At 43.5% G+C, this 20,966-nt stretch overlaps 1 protein-coding gene across 1 annotated transcript in view; it reads right to left on the reverse strand.

The window, feature by feature from the left end:
• The window catches only part of arhgap27 (Rho GTPase activating protein 27), a gene marked incomplete at its 5' end in the record, with an annotated part of 56,088 nt that overhangs the window by 16,824 nt on the left and 18,298 nt on the right, over window positions 1–20,966 (reverse strand). The window contains 8 exons of the mRNA XM_080746954.1: window positions 2,640–2,727; window positions 3,176–3,243; window positions 7,757–7,819; window positions 9,460–9,558; window positions 12,792–12,917; window positions 14,690–14,770; window positions 15,845–16,180; window positions 20,553–20,762. Of these exons, the coding sequence (XP_080603080.1) occupies window positions 2,640–2,727; window positions 3,176–3,243; window positions 7,757–7,819; window positions 9,460–9,558; window positions 12,792–12,917; window positions 14,690–14,770; window positions 15,845–16,180; window positions 20,553–20,762 (1,071 nt within the window). The remainder of the gene's footprint in view (window positions 1–2,639; window positions 2,728–3,175; window positions 3,244–7,756; window positions 7,820–9,459; window positions 9,559–12,791; window positions 12,918–14,689; window positions 14,771–15,844; window positions 16,181–20,552; window positions 20,763–20,966) is intronic.

A 20,966-nucleotide genomic window follows, 5' to 3' on the forward strand; every position in this document is an offset into this window, starting at 1 on the left:
AACCTGGTGGCTCCACATTCCTAGGATTCAGACACTTAACTCGTTTAAACCGGCAACGCATTATTACTTTAACCATTTGTTATGCTTTAACTACTTAAAAAATCAAACCTCGGTTCGAAGTGGAGCGGTGAATTTGAGCAGCTGTACCCTATGTGAGTGAGTGAGTGAGTGAGTGAGTGAGTGAGTAAACTGTGCCTGTTAGTGAGTGGTGAGTGTGCCTGGCCTGCACAAAACAGCGCCCCTCCTTTAACTAGTGTGTTGTGTGTGGCCACTCAAGGTATTGCCAGGCTACGGACACGGCCAGCCAGCCAGCCAGCCACCCAGCCACCCACCCACATACCCACGGACATACCTGTCTATTGGGAGCGCTTTCACCGCTCCAAAAATAGCAGATATACAAGATCACAGCGCGGCACAGAGTGCCTCGCTGCGAGCTTGTAGATCTGCTATTTTTTGAAAATTCATGAAAATTCGTGCAACTCTTTGGATATTTTTAAATCGGTGGTTCTCAATCTTTTTCATGTCAAGGACCCCCAAAATTACATGTATTTGAACGTGGACCCCCATCTCAAAATATATATGTTGTTCCAGGGACCCCCCCAGAAGCAAATATTTGATTTACAAAATTTCCAATAAAACAAACCAAAAACAAAACATGATTTTTCCAAAATAGCAGATCTACAAGCTTGCAGCCCGGCACTCGGTGCTGCGCTGTGAGCTTGTATATCTGCTATTTTTCAATAGTTAAAGCATAAAATAATATGGTTAAAATCTTGACACTGAAATCTGACACAGATACAGGTTTTAATGTGTTAAACAAAGCAGGGCCTGTCAGTCAGTCAGCCATGAGGCTCTCACAACCCCAGGGTTTGTCTGGTGTGTCATCATCATCATCATCATCATCACCATCATCAGTCCACATGCAGGCAGCAGCAGTGTGACCACATGCTCTCCGTCTGCCATCGCAAAGTGAATTATCTTTCATTTCCTATGAAATGTGGGATTGTCACTCAGTCACCACGCCACAGCGTACGTAGACTGCCTGGCTGGCTGCACATCGCAGGCAGATTCTGGAAGCGCCCAAAACAGTCCTGTTACGTTCATCTAAACCTCTGGTTGTCAAAGCTTTTAGCTCGAGAACCAAAGGAGGAATTTGAAAATCATCGACGAGGAATCCAAGCTATTAGAAACGGCAGGCTTTGTACTCCTGAAAAGTTACCATGCTATAATGGAAGCCATTGTTCTCGCGATGATAAAAATCTGAATATCTTTTACAAAATTATTTTGTAAAACGATGATGTCACTGGCAGACTGCCCACAGCCCTCCTTAGAGACACAGACCGAGTGCTATTTTATTGTGGACATTAGGGAGGACCAATAGAGGGTATGTGTGTGACATCATCATCATACCCGGAAGTTATGCGGGGACGCCTACTGAGTGGCAAAACACTACTTTCTGGCCTTGACAACCCAAACATCCAAACAGAAAAGTCCTGTCTGATTGCATTAAACAACGTTAAACTCACTTTGACACTCGATTTTCCATTCACTTTATGCATGTGTACAAGAATACAAGTTTGGGAAGAAAACAACAACAACACTCGTTTATTTTTTTCAGTCCTCAGCACAAGACTCTCTCAACGATTAGAGTCTCTCTACTCTCTGGTCTTCAGATGAGGATCCTCACCTCACCACTGAGGCTGAGAAGTCACTTGACAGACAGAGGGAACTCCACTGATCTGATCTCTCTCAACCCAGATTCGGAACAAACATGGGGTCGAATTTCAGTCACCAGTGCAACATAAAGAAGGTGCATACCAGAGGAGTGCTCCAGTATCATTTATAAGGGTAGTAGAAATACCCAGGTATTATTCTCTCTGATGCCAGTGGTCCCTGTCAAGGCTGGGCGATATTGGGAAAACCTTCGATATTCAATAACGTTGTTGAATACCTCAATATCGATATTACTCACGATAATTGTCAAAACAATTGGATATAGTTTTTGATGTTTTTTCTGCTTTAGGTCCACTGCCTGCCTAACCCAGATAATGAATATCATATCCATGCATGCACACTGCACAGTACACATAGAATAAAAACATTAAATGCCTTGTTTCCATTTTCCAACATTGGTTTTATTGAAATAACCATACCTGCTTACAGATGGACTGCTTTTTTGCATGTGCTACGTGCATGCATAGTGTGTCTGTTAATTCATTTGACACATACACCAATACCTCATTTCAAGCCTCTTCATCGATATGTATACCTCGCATGTTGATACCTCCATGAAGGTACATTTTCGATATATTTCCCAGCCTTAGTCCCTGTCACAACGAGCCCTACTACCTTCAACCGGCTGAAACTCACAGGACTTCTCTTTACCTACGGGGTCACTCACTACTGCTACCAAAATGTGGAACGCCCCACCAACAAACATCAAGAAGAGTAACTCCTCAACCTCCTTCAAAACCAACATAAGAGAGCTCCTGTCTGTAATCTGTAACTGGACCTGTCTTCTTCTAAGCTTAACAGCAGAAATGAGCCTCCCTGTTCACTGTACAAATACAGCCCTGAATGGACCAGATCAAGGAACTATAGAATCCTGACTATTATGTGTGTAACAGTGTAAGTCCTACCGAAGCTCCTGTGTTTGCAGATTTGGGGTCTTTGTGGAACGTCAACACTCCTCCATGAAGGACCGTCCACGACTGAGCCCAGTTCTTCCTACAGAGACACACACACACACACACACACACACACACACACACACACACACACACACACACACACACACACACACACACACACACACACACACACACACACACACACACACACACACACACACACACACACACACACACACACACACACACACACAACATCTTAACATTTAACAAACTTGGGAAACTCAACAACAATATTTCATGGTACAGATCACGGGTACAAGAAGCATCGCCTCCTCAATAATGTGGCAACTACCAATATCACAGACACTGAACACAATTTTGCCAATGCTTTATAGCTCTCTGCTTGGGCATTCCTGAAATCTGCAGGCCTCTCACAACGGATTTATGGATATTACTGACACGCACGCACGCACACATGCACACACTCGGTTCTAAAAGAGCATCGTAAAAAAAAATAAAGAAAGGGAAGTTTAAACACATACCTTACTTTCTTGCCGTGCTCACACACTTTAGTTTTGTTTAAAATGCCAGCTTTCTCCAGGTTCTGCACCTGAGAAGAGAACACATCACAGCATATTAATATAGTTTATTTAACCCTATCTCATAATCATGCACTTATTACAGCAGGACATTAAGGAATAATGTGATGATGGGATGAACTCATATATGATTAGCTGTTGCCATGCTGAGCATGCAAAACACTTCACCAATATCTCCACAGGGGGGCAGCCTTCAACAGCTTTATGAATGGGGTCAACCATGGCCATTTTTAGAGTATATATTGTTCAAACTTCATCTTATTTTTCTAAACAAAGAAAAGACAGCATAGAAATTAACATAAAAGTACATGTACATGGCAGGAAATGCATGCACACACATTACAACAAGCATTTAAACCATGGCCATTATGCTTCCTGGACAAGAAGCATTATGTTCATACAGCACACAGACTAATGCATACATACAGTATGTGTGCGTTATTTATAGATGATTATGGTATTGATTATATAATTGTATTGAACATGAAAGTAGGGCTCTCAAGCATATTCTATCCAATCTCATACAACGGACAACCTCCTGTTTCTGGTTTGACACGCATGTTTGTCCTTGGTTTATCCCCTGAGCAAGCAGGCAGGCAGGCTCTATTAGCTCAGTGGTGAAACATGTCAGCACGAGAGCAGGACACACCCGGGTTCAAATCCGGTAAAGTTACATTAGTGTACCTTTAAATATACAAATAGATGACAACGACCTGTGTGAATAAACACAACAATACTAATAATAGGCATATGGCTGGAACAAGACCAAGATGCAAAAATAGCTGATCTGCATGCTCACTTCACACTGAGTGTTGAGAGCTTGTGATGTTGTCTGTCTGCGATCCACTCATACAGCACTGAAGAAGGTCCTAGGACCCAAACGTTTGCTACTCTTATGTACCTTTCACTTTGAGCTCAGAGCACTTTATGAGCATGTTAACATACTATAAAAGTCTCTCTTAGCCACTGTCTAAGGCAGTGTTTCTCAACCTTTCTTCTGCATGGTCACACTTTTCATGTCCCAAGAATCCATGGCCACACCAACATAATACGGGGTTGTAAATATCGTCACTGTCGGGAAGAAACCTTGCATCTCCAACGCGAGGCGTTGTGTGCTTGTAGATCTGCTGTTTTCACTAGTTTAAATCATTTTTAAAATGATAAATACAATACTGGCTTTCAAGCAGTTTCACGGGTCACACCTGACCCTTCTCAGGGGCACATCAAAGGTCCCCAGGACCAGTGGTTGAGAAACACTGGTCTAAGGAGTCTTCCTTAAGGTTTATGTAGGGAGTCTTTTTTCTGCCGGTTTTCCTCCATGTTTTTGAGACCATCTCACCTGCACTCAACCATGAACAAAGGACAAGGAAGGGTTCAACAGTTTTATCCTGAGCTTCTACTTCTAAAGTAGTTACAAATTGCACAGATGTTGAAAATCATGATGTGAATATCATAATGACAGGTCCCTTCATTTCATCCAGCTGTTTTTGGATGAATGGAAACTGATTCTAACAATTATGCAAAACATATCTGTGATTATCTCAAATGATTACGATCATAGATTGCGTAAGGACTGTGCCAGGCCTTCCTGTGAAGCTGCCTGCCAACAGAAACAGATGTCTCGTGTTCACAGCGATGGAAGAAGTACTGACATGTTGTACTTAAGTAAAAGTGTGTCAATACTCTTACCTTACAAGTTCAACATAAAATAATTACTTGAGTAAAAGTACAAAAGTATTGGCATCAAAATATAGCATTTATTATAGCCCTAAAGACAAATACCAAACATACTTATTTTGCAGAATTCACAACGTATTAAAAATCCTTTGAAAATAGCAGATCTGGGGCGCCCACTGGCCTACTGGTCCAGACGCATACCACTTAGTCATTGCCACATAGGCATGGATGCCTGGCGGCGTCGCCGGTTCGATTCCCGATCCGGACGACCTTTGGCGCATGTTGCTCCCCGACTCTCCCCCCATTTCCTGTCAGTCTACTGTCCTATCAATAAAGGCATAAAGGCCCAAAAAACAAATCTTTAAAAAAAGAAAATAGCAAATCTACAAGCTCCCAATGTGTCGCAGACGGGTTGGGAGCTTGTAGATCGGCTATTTTCAAATAGCCATTTATATAAATTGAAGTGGTTAATGTATGTTTTGCAATAATAATCCAAATCTACAAAGTAACAAGCTACTAAAGTTTGTAGTGGAGTGAAAAGTACAACATTTGTCTCTGAGACACACTGTAGATGAGTAGAAGTAAAAATACTGAAAATTGGCAATACTCCAGTAGGTAAAAGAAATACCTCAACATTCACTCAAGAACAGTACTTAAATGTACTTAGTAGTTACTTTCCACCACTGCTGTCCTGTGTGTTTATTTGTCCTGTCTTCCTCTTATGTAAATGTGGAGCCTGCAGTGCCGTGGCTGCAGTCAAATAACATTTAAATGAACTTCCATGGACTTTATCTGTGGTTTGCTGTGTTGCCAAGTCTGCTTATTATAAGCAACATTGGGCTTGTTCTTTCTGTAAAGTCTGTTGTTGTAAATATTGGTCGTTGTGGGGAATACAAGAACACTCGCCCCCAAAAACCCTCGCGCCCGGGGTCAAATCCAGAGACCTCGGAACGGTCGCCACCAGGTGTTCCTACTGTACATGTAACCATGTCCAACCCTAAACTTAGTCCTAAATATAACCTCAGTAAAACTATGTCTAAACATAACCTTATTCCTAAACGCAACCTCAGTACAATTTACAATTTAGGCATTTAGCAGACGCTCTTAATCCAAAGCGACTTACAATAAGCAAGTAGGTAATATATCAATGCAATAAGCAAGATAAAACGTCAATACATCAACAACAGTACAACAAATGCATAGGAATATCAATCTAGAAAACAATAACGTAGGTAGACCACGCACCTAATCAGTATAAACCTTTTGTAAAACCTAAAAATAGTCATCGAGGGTAGGTGAGTGCATAGTAAAACTATGCCTAAACCTACCCTTATTCTTAAACTTAACCTCAGTAAAACGAATACAAGAATAATAGTACTAATAGTAGATCTGCTATTTTCTAATAGCCAATGTATATAGAGTTTAACACTGATCTTAGTCGCCTCTTTTTGGGGATTATTTTTGTAGACGCGGTTACTTGTTTCTCTCACACACAACCTGGCAACAATGGCGCGCTGTGACATCACAGTGAACCTGGAGGTTTCATTGGACGAACAGTGAGTGTAAAGGAGACCAATATTGACTCACTACCTCAACAAGTACAACTTTACTGTGTGAGGATGATGATGCACGCGGCATCTTTATGCAAACAGGGAATGAATGGCACGCACGCACACACACACATGCACACACACACACACACACACACACATGCATGCATGCATGTTGACATTATGGCTTATGGTTCCTGGAGTGACAGATCTTATTACAGCACTGTACTGGTCCCTCATAGATATTTAGAACACAGTAGAGCTGGGGCATACTGTAATCCAGTGTTTCTCAACCTTTGTTCTGCATGGGCACACTTTTCATGTCCCAAGAATCCATGGTCACACCAACATAATACGGGGGTGTAAATATCGTCACTGTCGGGAAGAAACCTTGTATCTCCAAGTTTCACATTTGTGTGTTTCTTCGCAAAGTAAAGCCCTGCTTCATCATACAAGACTGTCGCACAACAGTAGTGAAAACAACAGATCTACAAGCACACAACGCCTCGCGCCGCGAGGCGTTGTGTGCTTGTAGATCGGCTGTTTTCACTAGTTTAAATCATTTTTAAAATGATAAATACAATACTGGCTTTCAGGCAGTTTCAAGGGGCACACTTGACCCTTCTCAGGGGCACACCAAAGGTCCCCAGGCACAGTGGTTGAGAAACACTGCTGTAATCTAATATCAGGATATTTTTGACCAAATACCTTGATAATACAGTATTGTGATATCATAATATTTTCTTTTGATTCTTCAAAAGTGTAAAGAAATGACTATAAATGGTGAAACATTTGTACCAACTTGAAAATGAAATGTTCACTATTTGCGGCAATTTGACAATGTGCGACAATTTAAAGGGTAGAACAACCCATTTTCAACATTGAACTATATGTCATTAATATACTTTTTGAGTTGTTATGTGGAAATAAGAAAACAAATCCCCCTGGTTCAGTGTTGCCTAGAACTGGAGGATTGATTGTGGGGGTTTGGCTTGCAAACTTTGATGATGTCATCACGACATGAGTTCAATACAGAAAATGTGTGTTTCTCCCCTTTAAGTACAGTATTACGGCATGCAAAATCCCAGATGATATCCAGTCATCATATGGAAATGATTGCCCAGCCCTAGACAGAGGTTTCTATCTATGAATGGGCTTTAAACCCAAGTTATAGACAGGTTTCTATCTATGAGTGGGCCTTGACACTAAAAACAAACCCACGTTATAGACAGAGCTTTCTATCTATGGGTGGGCCTTACGTTATAGACAGAGAGTTCTATCTATGGGTGGGCCTTACGTTATAGCGCAGCCATTGAGAGGTCAAATAGTAAGGCCTTCTCCACGGCCTGAAACCAAAAACCTTAAGAGAAAGAGAGAGAGAGAGACGGAGAGACAGAGTGAGGGAAAGCAAGACAGAGAGACAGTGAAAGACAGAGACACAGAGGCAGAGAGGCAGAGAGAGAGACAGATAAGCCTGTATCAGAGTGTACGGTGGAGAGCTATCCACCGCAAATTTGAGGTGGAAAGCTTTCCACCTGTGCAGGACATCATAGTCACTCACGGTGAAGTCCTGTACACCGTGACTGACTGGTCTAGATCGACCAATCAGTGAACAGGGTGTAGAGCCTTCAGATTCAGATTCAGATTCAGATTGCTTTATTAACCATTGTGTAATACACATAGGAATTTGCTTTGGCATACTACATTTTTGCATTCAAATACATTTTTTCACATATAACATAAACAAAAACAAAAACAAACAAACACAAAAACATCGACAGAACGCAACACGTAGTCACCAGTAGTAGGTTAGGTAGTAGGTAGTCATCAGCCTGTCTGTCTGATAGTAAAAACAGAGAGATGTGTTGGGACTCGCGGTGTAAAGCTCTCCACCGCGAGGAATGATGTAACGTTGTAGTTTCATGACTCAAAAAGACTCGAAAAGACTACACCGTGGTGTAAAGCCTTCCACCGCCCAGGCGACTATGATGCCGGCTATAGACACACAGAGACAGACAGAGAGAGAGAGAGGCACAAACAGACAGACAGACAGACAGACAGACAGACAGACAGACATTGGGTCCAACTTCCCAGATGATCATCAACATAACAGAGCTGTCATTCTTCGGGACGCTGCAGCTTTATAAGGTAAGGTAGAAACCCAAACCTCATACTGTTTATGAACAAAACCCACAAGAAAGTTACACATATGGAGATAAGAGATTTCTCTGCCCAGAGAGCAACAGTAATGAGTGTCAGCAGACCAGAAAAAACAGCAGATCTACAAGCTCCAAACGCCTTGCGTCACCCCACATTTCAAGCTTGTGGATCTGCTATTTTTGGATAATTTATTTTTGGTGTCTGGCGTGATGCCATGGTACGATCAGTGATCACGTAGGGCATACATTTACTGTTAAAATAGATAGATAGTTTTTTTAACTGGCCCTGACAGACCATAATGAGTGTCAGCAGACCAGAGGGGTCGGACAGGGAGGACGGAAGTCCTGATCAGGAGTATCCGGTATGAGAAGCTATGAAGAGGATGTGAAGCCTCCTCCCCACTTCTCATTCATTTTTACAGTTGCGCACTTTTATCCTAATATAAATAAAGATTATCTGAGCAGATATATTACTACTAATCCGAAATTACATTTTAAAATATGTTTTTGTGAATGGAAATGCCAGCTTCCATTACTCGGATTTCAGGACTGTCTATCCTGTCTATAGCATTCAGAGATTGTGGAATAGTTCTCTGGCTATGCAAGACTAGGGACCGAGGGGACAGACCAGAGGGGACAGACAGTTAAGCCTCTATCAGAGTCCAGGGTGAAGAGCTATTCACTTTACCGCGGTGTAGTTTCCTAGCTATCACCTAGGCTTTGTTATGTATTTTTAGGTGATAGCTAGAAAACTACAAGGTGGTCAAGTGAATAGCTCTTCACCCTGGACTCTGATAGGGACAGTCGGGGACAGGGAGGACACTTAGGGACAAGGACTCACGTGGTGCTGCTGGTTCTCTGGAGGCTGCTGACCCAGGCTGGAGGGGTGGTCCGCCACACCGTGGTCCGACAGGTTCCTCCTGTGACCAGGGAAGAACCTCTGGAGAGCAAGGGTTAGGGAATATGATCAAAAATACAGACTTAAGGGGGTTACACACTAGGCACGGTCACCGCCTCCTAGCAATTAATTTTCAATGAGAGGCGGGCGGCTTTTTCAGCCGCGCAGCGAAGTTTGGGGGGCGGCAAGGAGAGCTGCACGGTCCTGTGAAATCCACCGCGAGAGTGCTCGTTTGTGCGGGCGGCAAGAGATGCATTGTGTTCTACTTTGTGAAATACCGCGCTGCGTTTACTCACTGAGCGAGTGTGTTTAAGAGTGTGTTAAGTATTGACGGTTCAAGTGGTTCAATATCTGAAAACACAAATTGACATGAATCCAAAATACACTGATGATTGTGCTGTCAAACAATGAAACTCCATGGAATCTATTATGAACAGGTTGTGGGGGTCCCTGCTTCATCTCTTTTCAATTTCAGATAATAAGATGTATACCGGGCTTAAGTGGGTAATGGATGTTTTGTAAAAGTACTCCAAACTGGAAATACTCCACAAGCAAGTTCCTTTCTCATCTCTGTGTTCAACTATTCAACTCTCTACTGATTCCTCAGACTGTCTGAATCTGTAGATATGTCCAAGCGTGATCTTGCGACGCGCTGTGAGCTTGTAGATCTGCTATTTTCGGAGCATAAACGGGTCTAAACATACTCAGACTTCAGAAAGAAGTGGGTTCATCAGGTGTGATGACGCACCCCCTCCCCCCTCACCCCCCCCCCCCCCCTCACCCCTCACCCTGCTTGATGTATTCTGTTTCACACCTGGCACACCCTGAGGTGACTCACTGCTTAGGTATGTACTGTAGTGTGTGTGTGTGTGTGTGTGTGTGTGTGTGTGTGTGTGTGTGTGTGTGTGTGTGTGTGTGTGTGTGTGTGTGTGTGTGTGTGTGTGTGTGTGTGTGCGTGCGTGCGTGCGTGCGTGCGTGCGTGCGTGCGTGCGTGCGTGCGTGCGTGCGTGCGTGCGTGCGTGCGTGCGTGCGTGCGTGCGCAGGGCGTTATCTCATATTACTCACAGATCTCCGTTGCCCTGTTTATAATGGTTCTCTACAATAGCAAATAAAGAGATTAATTATAGCCCTCTGTAGCAAGAAATGTGCCCCGTCTAGACCGAGTGTGTGTGTGTGTGTGTGTGTGTGTGTGTGTGTGTGTGTGCGTGCGTGCGTGTGTGCGTGCGTGTGTGTGTGTGTGCGTGCGGACAGCGGACGCGTGCATGCGTGTTTGTCCCGATTAAAATGGGATCCGGATTCCGTCCTAATTTCACCAACACAGTGTCCTGTATGCAGACACAGGCCAGGTCATTGTTATTACCTGACATCCTATTGTGCAGTGATGCTCAAACTCAGGCCTGCGGGCCACTTCCGGCCCGTGGCACAATTTTTGACTGGCCCACAGATCGATCGATAAATCAATCAAGTAATCAAGCAATACAAAACACACTTCTTTCAAAAATGCTTCACAGGTTCATCGTTTGACAGCACAATCATCAGTGTATTTTGGATTCATGTCAATTTGTGTTTTCAGATATTTAACCACTTGAACTGTCAATACTTAATAAACTTGACCTTTCACTCTGTACTTAGTCTGCTCTTTTCCCCCTCTATACCAAACTTCTTAGCCAAAAATAGCAGATCTATGAGCTCACATGCGAGGCGTGATTACATAAATCAATCAAGCAATACAAACACAATTCTTTCAAAAAGAAAAACCAAGGTATTATCTTATCTCTATCCATGGGCACACCAACATAATACGGGGGTGTAAATATCGTCGGGAAGAAACCTTGTATCTCCAAGTTTCAAATGTGTACGTTTCTTCGCAAAGTAAAGCCCTGCTTCATCATACAAGGCTGTCTGTCGCACAACGGTAGTGAAAACAGCAGATCTACAAGCGCACAACGTAGATCTGTTTTCACTAGTTTAAATCATTTTTAAAATGATGAATACAATACTGGCTTTCAATCAGTTTCAAGGGGCACACTTGACCCTTCTCAGGGGCACACCAAAGGTCCCCAGGCACAGTGGTTGAGAAACACTGATCTAAAAGACTACAAGTGGCTCAGTGTGGGACATGTTTGCCATGAGAGAGATAGTGTGTAGGTGTTGCTGCAAAGAGCTGTGTTGTAAGTGTGAGTGAAACAGGAAGTGATCTAGCATGAAGAGGGAAGAAGATGTTGTGTGAAAGAGAGAACAGTGTTTAGTGTTGTGTTGTTGTCATCAAGTCAATGCCATGTACACATCACTAGGAATTCATTCTCAGAGGGCCTGACAATACCCTAACTCGTCCTGTAAAGCAGTGGTTCTCAACCTTTTCAGGCCGTGACACCCAAAATAATCAGATTTTAACTGGGGACCCCCCCCCCCACCCACCCTGACGAGCACTAAGAGTTGAGGCATTACATTTTGTATGACACGGTTCTATTGTGAAAATAGCCGATCTACATGCTCACAACGCCTCCAATATTTGACAATTTGGCCAATGTTTAATTTATGATTTTAGAGGTATTAAAAAGTCTTTAAATTGTCACTTTATAAATGTGCAGATACCCTCTATACACTTAAACTTTGTGTTGGTTTGTTAACATTAAAACAACGTTGCAGATTAAGTTAATCATCTGGGGACCCCCCAAAATCATTTGGGGACCCCCCTGGGGGTCCCGACCCACAGGTTGAGAACCACTGCTGTAAGGTACAGAGTGACATTGGATCATGTTGCTACAGGGACCTGTTTGTGTGTTGCACACTAACTTCCTGCAGACTAAGAAGTTAACAGTCAACTTGAACCACAGTCTCTGTGTCATTGTTATATCTGTGACCTGAAGACTTCAAGGTTTACACCACATAGCTGGGCCCTCACTGGGCCGCCCCATGACTCGGCCCGGGTTCGGGCAGAATTAGAATACAATTATAATCCATTATTATTATATATTTTTTTTTAATTGAGCCCGAGGCCAGGCCTGACTAATTCGAACAGAATATTAGAACTTCACTACAAATGAAAATACAGAACATTCAAATAAACTGTAATAAAACACAGTCACCCAGGGCTTTAGTACTGTAGGTCCACTTCTTCTTTTCTCCCTCTACACCAAATCTTTTGGACAAAAACGGCTGATCTACAAGCTCACAACATTCACCCAAGAATGTGTGTGTGTGTGTGTGTGTGTGTGTGTGTGTGTGTGTGTGTGTGTGTGTGTGTGTGTGTGTGTGTGTGTGCGCGTGCGTACCGTCTCCTCGTGCACAGAGCCCAGGCTAACAGGTCCCATCATGGTGTGTCTCCAGTTCTTGGCAGTAGAAAGGCTGTCTGCCTCCACGCCGTTCCCAACCTTACCCTGAGAGGAAGGACCAGGAGCCTGGATAGAGAGAGGGGATCAGAGGCGTCAATTGGGTATGGCAGGGGTATGCAGCTGCCATACCTTGGCTACAGGGGGAAATAATAAAAATGTACTTTTCATCGTGCCTGTTGCTAAGGTATGGTAACATGACTGGTGTCTTGCATGCGCGCGAGGGAGGTTCCACTGGGACTTGGTTTAGGGTTTAGGTATAGGGTATAGGTTTAGGTTTAGAAGGTTACCTCAGGGAGGTTCCACTGGGACTTGGTTTAGGGTTTAGGTTTAGGGCTAGGGCTAGGGTTTAGGTTTAGGGGGTTACCTCAGGGAGGTTCCACTGGGACTTGGTTTAGGGTTTAGGTATAGGGTATAGGTTTAGGTTTAGAAGGTTACCTCAGGGAGGTTCCACTGGGACTTGGTTTAGGGTTTAGGTATAGGGTTAGGGTTTAGGGTTAGGGTTTAGGTTTAGAAGGTTACCTCAGGGAGGTTCCACTGGGACTTGGTTTAGGGTTTAGGTATAGGGTTAGGGTTTAGGTATAGGGTTAGGTTTAGAAGGTTACCTCAGGCAGGTTCCACTGGGACTTGGTTTAGGGTTTAGGTATAGGGTTAGGGTTTAGGTATAGGTTTAGGTTTAGAAGGTTACCTCAGGCAGGTTCCACTGGGACTTGGTTTAGGGTTTAGGTATAGGGTTAGGGTTTAGGTATAGGTTTAGGTTTAGAAGGTTACCTCAGGCAGGTTCCACTGGGACTTGGTTTAGGGTTTAGGTATAGGGTTAGGGTTTAGGTATAGGTTTAGGTTTAGAAGGTTACCTCAGGCAGGTTCCACTGGGACTTGGTTTAGGGTTTAGGTATAGGGTTTAGGTATAGGTTTAGGTTTAGAAGGTTACCTCAGGCAGGTTCCACTGGGACTTGGTTTAGGGTTTAGGTATAGGGTTAGGGTTTAGGTATAGGTTTAGGTTTAGAAGGTTACCTCAGGCAGGTTCCACTGGGACTTGGTTTAGGGTTTAGGTATAGGGTTAGGGTTTAGGTATAGGTTTAGGTTTAGAAGGTTACCTCAGGCAGGTTCCACTGGGACTTGGTTTAGGGTTTAGGTATAGGGTTAGGGTTTAGGTATAGGTTTAGGTTTAGAAGGTTACCTCAGGCAGGTTCCACTGGGACTTGGTTTAGGGTTTAGGTTTAGGGTTAGGGTTTAGGTTTAGGTTTAGAAGGTTACCTCAGGCAGGTTCCACTGGGACTTGGTTTAGGGTTTAGGTATAGGGTTAGGGTTTAGGTATAGGTTTAGGTTTAGAAGGTTACCTCAGGCACGTTCCACTGGGACTTGGTTTAGGGTTTAGGTTTAGGGTTAGGGTTTAGGTTTAGAAGGTTACCTCAGGGAGGTTCCACTGGGACTTGGTTTAGGGTTTAGGTATAGGTTTAGGTTTAGGGTTTAGGTTTAGAAGGTTAACTCAGGGAGGTTCCACTGGGACTTGGTTTAGGGTTAGGTTTAGGGTTTAGGTTTAGTTTTAGAAGGTTACCTCAGGGAGGTTCCACTGGGACTTGGTTTAGGGTTTAGGTTTAGGGTTTAGGGTTAGGTTTAGAAGGTTACCTCAGGGAGGTTCCACTGGGACTTGGTTTAGGGTTTAGGTATAGGGTTTAGGGTTAGGTTTAGAAGGTTACCTCAGGGAGGTTCCACTGGGACTTGGTTTAGGGTTTAGGTATAGGGTTTAGGGTTAGGTTTAGAAGGTTACCTCAGGGAGGTTCCACTGGGACTTGGTTTAGGGTTTAGGTATAGGGTTAGGGTTAGGTTTAGAAGGTTACCTCAGGGAGGTTCCACTGGGACTTGGATCCGTCTCTCAGGTAGTAGTACGTCTGTCCTCTGTCGTCCAACGATTTGATCCACTGTCACATGACAAACACGTAGTGTTAATGAGGAGCAGTGTTTACAACAGGGGTATTCAAATTGTTCAGGGGGCCACATTGTCAGAAGCCCAAGGGGCCGGGGGCCGGCCGAGCCCCCCCCTCCCCCCATCTAATGTAATCTAATGCACACTTGACACAACAAGCGACCACATTTTCACAACTTTCATCTAACTACAATGCAAAGTAGAATACTTTTCATTTAAATGAGCTTTTCTGAGCATGCTTTCTTGTTTAGAACCTAGCCTAGCTACATCACACTAGTGATGGCCAACCACTTGGCTTTGATGGGATCTTAGAACTATTTGACATTGCAGACACAAATTGCCTTCTTTGATACGTTAACGATGCCCACTCTGCAGTGCTCTAAACTGAAGTGATTTGGAGTCACTTCACTTGAATATGATGGAATATGATTGAGGATTATACTGCATAGTAGGGCATTCACGAATAGTGATTTTTAGTATTCGAATTATTCGACCTCAAAGTATTCGAAATGGTCGAATATTCGACAGGACTGGCCAAACTGTCAAATATTAAGTAAGCAAGATGCGAACATTGTGAAAATAGCAGATCTGCATGCTCACAACGCAATTTGTCTGTGGAACCGAGTCACATTAAATGTAATAACTACAATTCCAAGTGCTTGTCAGGGTGGGGGTCCCCAGTTTAAATATGTTTATTTTGGGTGTCACAGCCTAAAAAGGTTTGAGAAACCCTGGTATAGACTAGAGCATAAACAAATTCTTCCACCAGGGGCATTGACAAAAAAAAAGCAAATATTCGACTTTGGTGAACAACGTCGAATAGTGACTTTGGTGAATCCCCTACTGCATTGGTAAGCTTACATTTCATAATGCACAAACCATACCTATCACTTTCACTAGCCCCCCCAAAAAACGAATACAATGTTTATAGGCTATCTACTAGATGAAAACATTGACTAGGTCTGATTCTGAAAGATGAAACAGTTATTTACAGGGGTCGCCCCAAGTCAAAAACAGTTTGCGAACCTCTTCTCTACCTTCACCTCCATCAAACTGGCGGTATGTTTACCTGCTCCTGTGAGTGTTTGCTGGTGAACACCCAGGTCCCGTCGGGCTCCGTGGTGAGGTCCCATCCCTGGGGGGCCTGGCGGTCCAGGCTGGCCCTGGGGATGGTGGGCCGCGTCACGTGGCTGAAGTTGTACTCCTGCTGCGTGGGGCTGTGGGGGGACCCCTGGCCAGCGGGGCTGTGGGGGACCCCCTGGATGAAGCTGTACTCCTGCGTGGGGCTGAGAGGGGACCCGGGAGGGGACACGGGGACCCCGTCCTCGTCCTCCAGGAGCTCTGCCAGGTCAGCCACCACGGTGGGACAGTCCTCTGAGGGGTAGTCCTCCTCTGGCAGGGGGGGCTGGGGGGGAGAGAATGATATACACACACACACACACACACACACACACACACACACACACACACACACACACGTTTATGTTAACAGTTTTACTGCCAGATTTATTATTTATTGGGGGTGGTGCCAGCAAAAAGCATCTTACCTTGGCGATGTTATAGAAAAAGATCTATTGATTATTTCCAAACGATTTTTTTTTCATTGGACCTATTATATGTGTACTTTAGCCAAGCTGGCGTCAGGGGGAAGCCTTATGCAAAGAATGGATGTGAAATGGCCCTCCCCTCTTTCCGTCGTTCAGAGCAGAGAAATGCATAACAGCCAGGAAGTGAATTGGACATCATTGATGTTTACGTGTGGTGGAGATTTGAAAGCAGCATTACGGGAGATGTTTTTACTGTACACACCCGCGCGACCCCTCATCAGCTTAAAGTCATCAGACAAGGTAAAAGAAGCCGCCGTCAAAATTGGGGCGAACGGGAACGTCCGAAGCAGTAAAAGAGTTAATAATATACCTCGTCAACATGTTTGTGCCAGGGATCGCCTCAGAAGAGAATATTTGTGTTAAAAAAAAGAAATAAAATAAATGTACAAACACTTTCAATTATTTTAAAGAAATGTTTAAAAGATAATAGGGAGCTCGGGTGGTTCAGAGGTTTTGGGTTTGAATCCACCGTGGTGAATCTGGCCTTGTCGAGCGCCTCCACACAAAAACGGGCCGTGATGGGGGGGGGAATTTAAGCTGGCGGGAGGAGGGGGATACAGCACATATTCCTATTCCTACGGGCTGTGGGGGCATCACGAGGAGTAGCCTCTTTAACTCCAACTCTAAAGCCCTTTGCACACAGGCGCGTTTATCCGCACGGATAAAACAGACAATTTCATTTTTTTTAAAGAAAACAATGATTCTCTACGACCTCATGCACACCGGATCCGAATTAGCCGTGCAACGAGTGGCTGGCGCCGTGCGTCTTTTTCTCGATCGAACCCAGTTTGATTTGTGCGTCTTGTCGCATGCGGTAAAAAACTCATCACTCCTTTTATGACTCCTTTTGGGATCCGCAGCGCCGATTCCGCACAGCATTGCACACCAAATCCAATGTGTTTTATTCATGCAGCAAACCAAAAAAAAAAAGCAACTGTCCTCTGTGCAAAGGGCTTTACTCATAACGTGACCTCTGAATGCCTAACCCCAACTGTTAGCGTAAGGTAACTCAAAGAAATCTTTTTAAATCACAAAAACAAACACTTATCTTGTGAGGACCAGGAACAGTCCTCACAATATCTATTTCTCAAATTCTACTGTTCTTGTGGGGACATTTGGTCTCTCACTCACTCACTCACTCACTCACTCACTCACTCACTCACTCACTCACTCAATGTGACTAAATCACATCGAGGGATTTAAACCTACAGACTTTATAATTTAGTGTGATTATTGTATTCCTAACTAGTTCAGAATGAGGACAAGGCTTCTTAAGTTATTGTAGAGCTCTGGAGACATGCTGAGAATAGAAGCCGACCCACAGAACCTGACCCATATGGGGCTGAGAGAGCGATACTGCACTACATGTTAAGATCTTTATACATGACACACTACATGTTAGAGTGGCATCTATGTATCTTTATACATGACACACTACATGTTAAAACCGGCAACCCTATGTCTTTATACATCACACACTACATGTTAGAGTAGCACACATTAGGGCATTCACGAATAGTGATTTTTAGTGTTCGAATTATTCGACCTCAAAGTATTCGAATAGTCAAATATTCGACAGGACTGGCCAAACTGTCAAATATTAAGTAAGCAAGAGGCAAACATTGTGAAAATAGCAGATCTACATGCTCACAACGCCTCGCGTTGTGAGGGCGTTCTGAGCATGTAGATCTGCTATTTTCACAATATTTATCTGCGGAACCGAGTCACATTAAATGTAATACCTACAATTCCAAGTGCTTGTCAGGGTGGGGGGGCCCCAGTTCATATATGTTTATTTTGGGGGTCACGGCCTAAAAAGGTTTGAGAACCCCCTGGTATAGAGCATTAACAAATTCATCCACCATAAAATAAAAATAAGTGAATATTCAAATGCATTTGGGTCCCCATCCAGAATCAATGGGGGTACATTTATTGTAATCAAATTATTGTCTTAGGAATGCAACAAAAAACTAAAATATTATTGAACTCAAGTCTCCATGGCATGAGTAAACAATAGAAAAATAAAAGTCATTTAGGGGGTGAACTACTCCTTTAAGTAAAATGTTGAGGTATTTGTGCTTTACTTGAGAATTTCCAATTTCCAATACATATACTCCACTAATGGCAATATGAAGAAATCGTTACGTTCTGAAACATATCCTTGCTATGTGGCAAAAACACCTAATCTCTATACTCTAACAGTTAGAGTAAATATTGCAAATATTTGGATAAAACACAAGTTGAGTCTAACACAAGTTAGAGTCTAACTTGTTTTATCCAAATATTTGCGACCCTACATGATCATACAGTACAACAAAAGCATCAAAAGTAGCAGATCTACAAGATCCAAACTAATTTGAATCCTGAAAAAAGTAATAGCTTTGGACGCATGAGGTTTTCACCTGACAGGGATGATAGACTGTAGAACACTGTTTCCTAAACAGTGGAGTCGGGACACATTTGTATGGGTCCCTTAATTTTTGGTTTCCTACATTTTGTTTTGAATTATTATCACTTCAAAACATTCCACAAAAAGCTAAGATTTTACAGAATTCTTCTAAGTCATTTCATAAATAAATACATGAAAACTCTTAAGAAATTCCATAAGTTAGAAAACAAATGTTTAAGAAGTAGTGAAAATAGCGGCGCATCTGGCCACGTTGTGAGCTTGTAGATCTGCTGTTTTCACTAGTTTGAGTCCCGGGCAAACGTCTTAATTCTCTTTTGGGTCCCGATCTAAAAATAATGTTTGTGAATCACTGCTGTAGAATATAGAAGTTATTAAGATACACACTATTAATCTGGTATGAACTGTCCTGATAACTGATACATTACAGTAGCTACAGATCAGAAGCTGTTCACACTATAAAATCCATCTGCCATCAGTAATATGAGCTGCTCTGGGCCTCTCCAGTCTATGTAGGTGCAGGCAGGCAGGGTTTTAATTCCATTAAAAGCACACAGTGTATTTACAGCTCTCCCACGGGGGGAGGAGGGGGGGGGAGGGGAGGATAAAACAGAAGACACAGAGAGGCCAGAGAAGTAGAGCAGCCCGGTCCAACTCCATGGTGACATTACTTTCTATTCAGTGTTGATTTCGTCGACTAAAACTATGACGAAAAATGTGTGTCGACTGCGTTTTTTCCACTGACGAAAACGAAATAAAAACTAAATAAGACTAAGCTGTGATGACTACAACTAAGACTAAATATATTGACAATTTCGTCAACAAAATAAAAACTAGACTAAAACGTTAGGGAGGGACTAGTGGAGAAGAGAGTCATTTTATGTTTGGTTTCTCTCAGGTGTTGCATGCTGAAAATAGACGATCTACAAACTCACAATGCGACGCGTTGTGAGCTTGTAGATCGGCTATCTTCAGAGTGCAACCAAGTGTGTAAAATCAGCCATTACGACACCATCAAGGCCCGCCAAAATCAACTGTAGATTTAGTCGTCTAAAATCTCATGATATTTAGTCGACTAAAATTAGACTAAAACTAAAGCTTTCCAGGAGACTAAATTATGACTAAAACTAAATGAGATTTTATTCAAAAGACTATGACTAAAACTAAATCAAAATTTGCTGTCAAAAACAACACTGTTTCTATTGGTTCACCAGCTCACTGGCCTGATGGTTACAGCAGGGGTTGGCAACTTTGATGATGGCGAGGGCCACTATATTTCCACCTTCACTGCAGAGGGCCACAATGCATATTTGTCATATCTCACACAAAAGAAGCAAAAATAGCAGATCTGCAAGCTCAAAACGCATCGCAGTTTTGAGCTTGTAGATCGGCTATTTTTTGGCTTCTTTTGAAATGGAATCCTGAATTATTTAGTTAATTGGAATCCTGAAATGTAACATTTTGATTTAATTTCAAACATTTTTTTGTTTGAAAGCTGTGAACAGTGGGCACACACGTGGTGCATCATCTAGGCATGGGCGTGCACGATCCGTGCACTATAAATTACATGGAAGTCTATGGAGACCATGGCATCGCGGGACATTGAAGAGAAAAAAAAAAAAAAAAAAAAAAGTTAAATTAATCATGTATTTCTCATTTCCACTCACCGGCCCCTCCTCCTCTGACGCCCTGCGTCTTCCTCCTCCCCTCCCCACCGGGCTCTCCTCTCCCTCTTCCTCCTCCTCCTCCTCTTCCTCTGCTGCCCTCATCAGCTGGCTGTAGGGGCTCAGCGGCGCCCCCTGTGGCGGCTCCCAGGACGTCTCCCCGGACATGGCGTTGTAGAAGTAGGGCCGGCCGCTGCTCTCGTCCACCAGCTGCTCCCAGTCCGACCAGGAGGGGGCGGCGTTGGCCAGGGGGGGAGGGGAGGCCGCGGAGGACGACCGGGAGCGGGACCGAGACCGAGGCGTCGGGGACTGGGGGGGGGGGGGGGGGAGAAAGAGGTGGTGGTGTAAACACAGTGCTTCTCAACCTTTTTCATGCCGGGGACCCCCAAAATAATCACATTTTAACTGAGGACCCCCCACCCTGCCGCGATAGCGACCGTAGTTTTCCCGGTGAACCTAAGCACAACGAAAGAGGCGAACATTGTGAAAATAGCCGACCTACATGCTCACAAC

This window comes from Nannobrachium achirus (assembly GCF_963921795.1).
Source record: "Nannobrachium achirus genome assembly, chromosome: 18".
Classification (NCBI taxonomy): Eukaryota; Metazoa; Chordata; class Actinopteri; order Myctophiformes; family Myctophidae; genus Nannobrachium; species Nannobrachium achirus.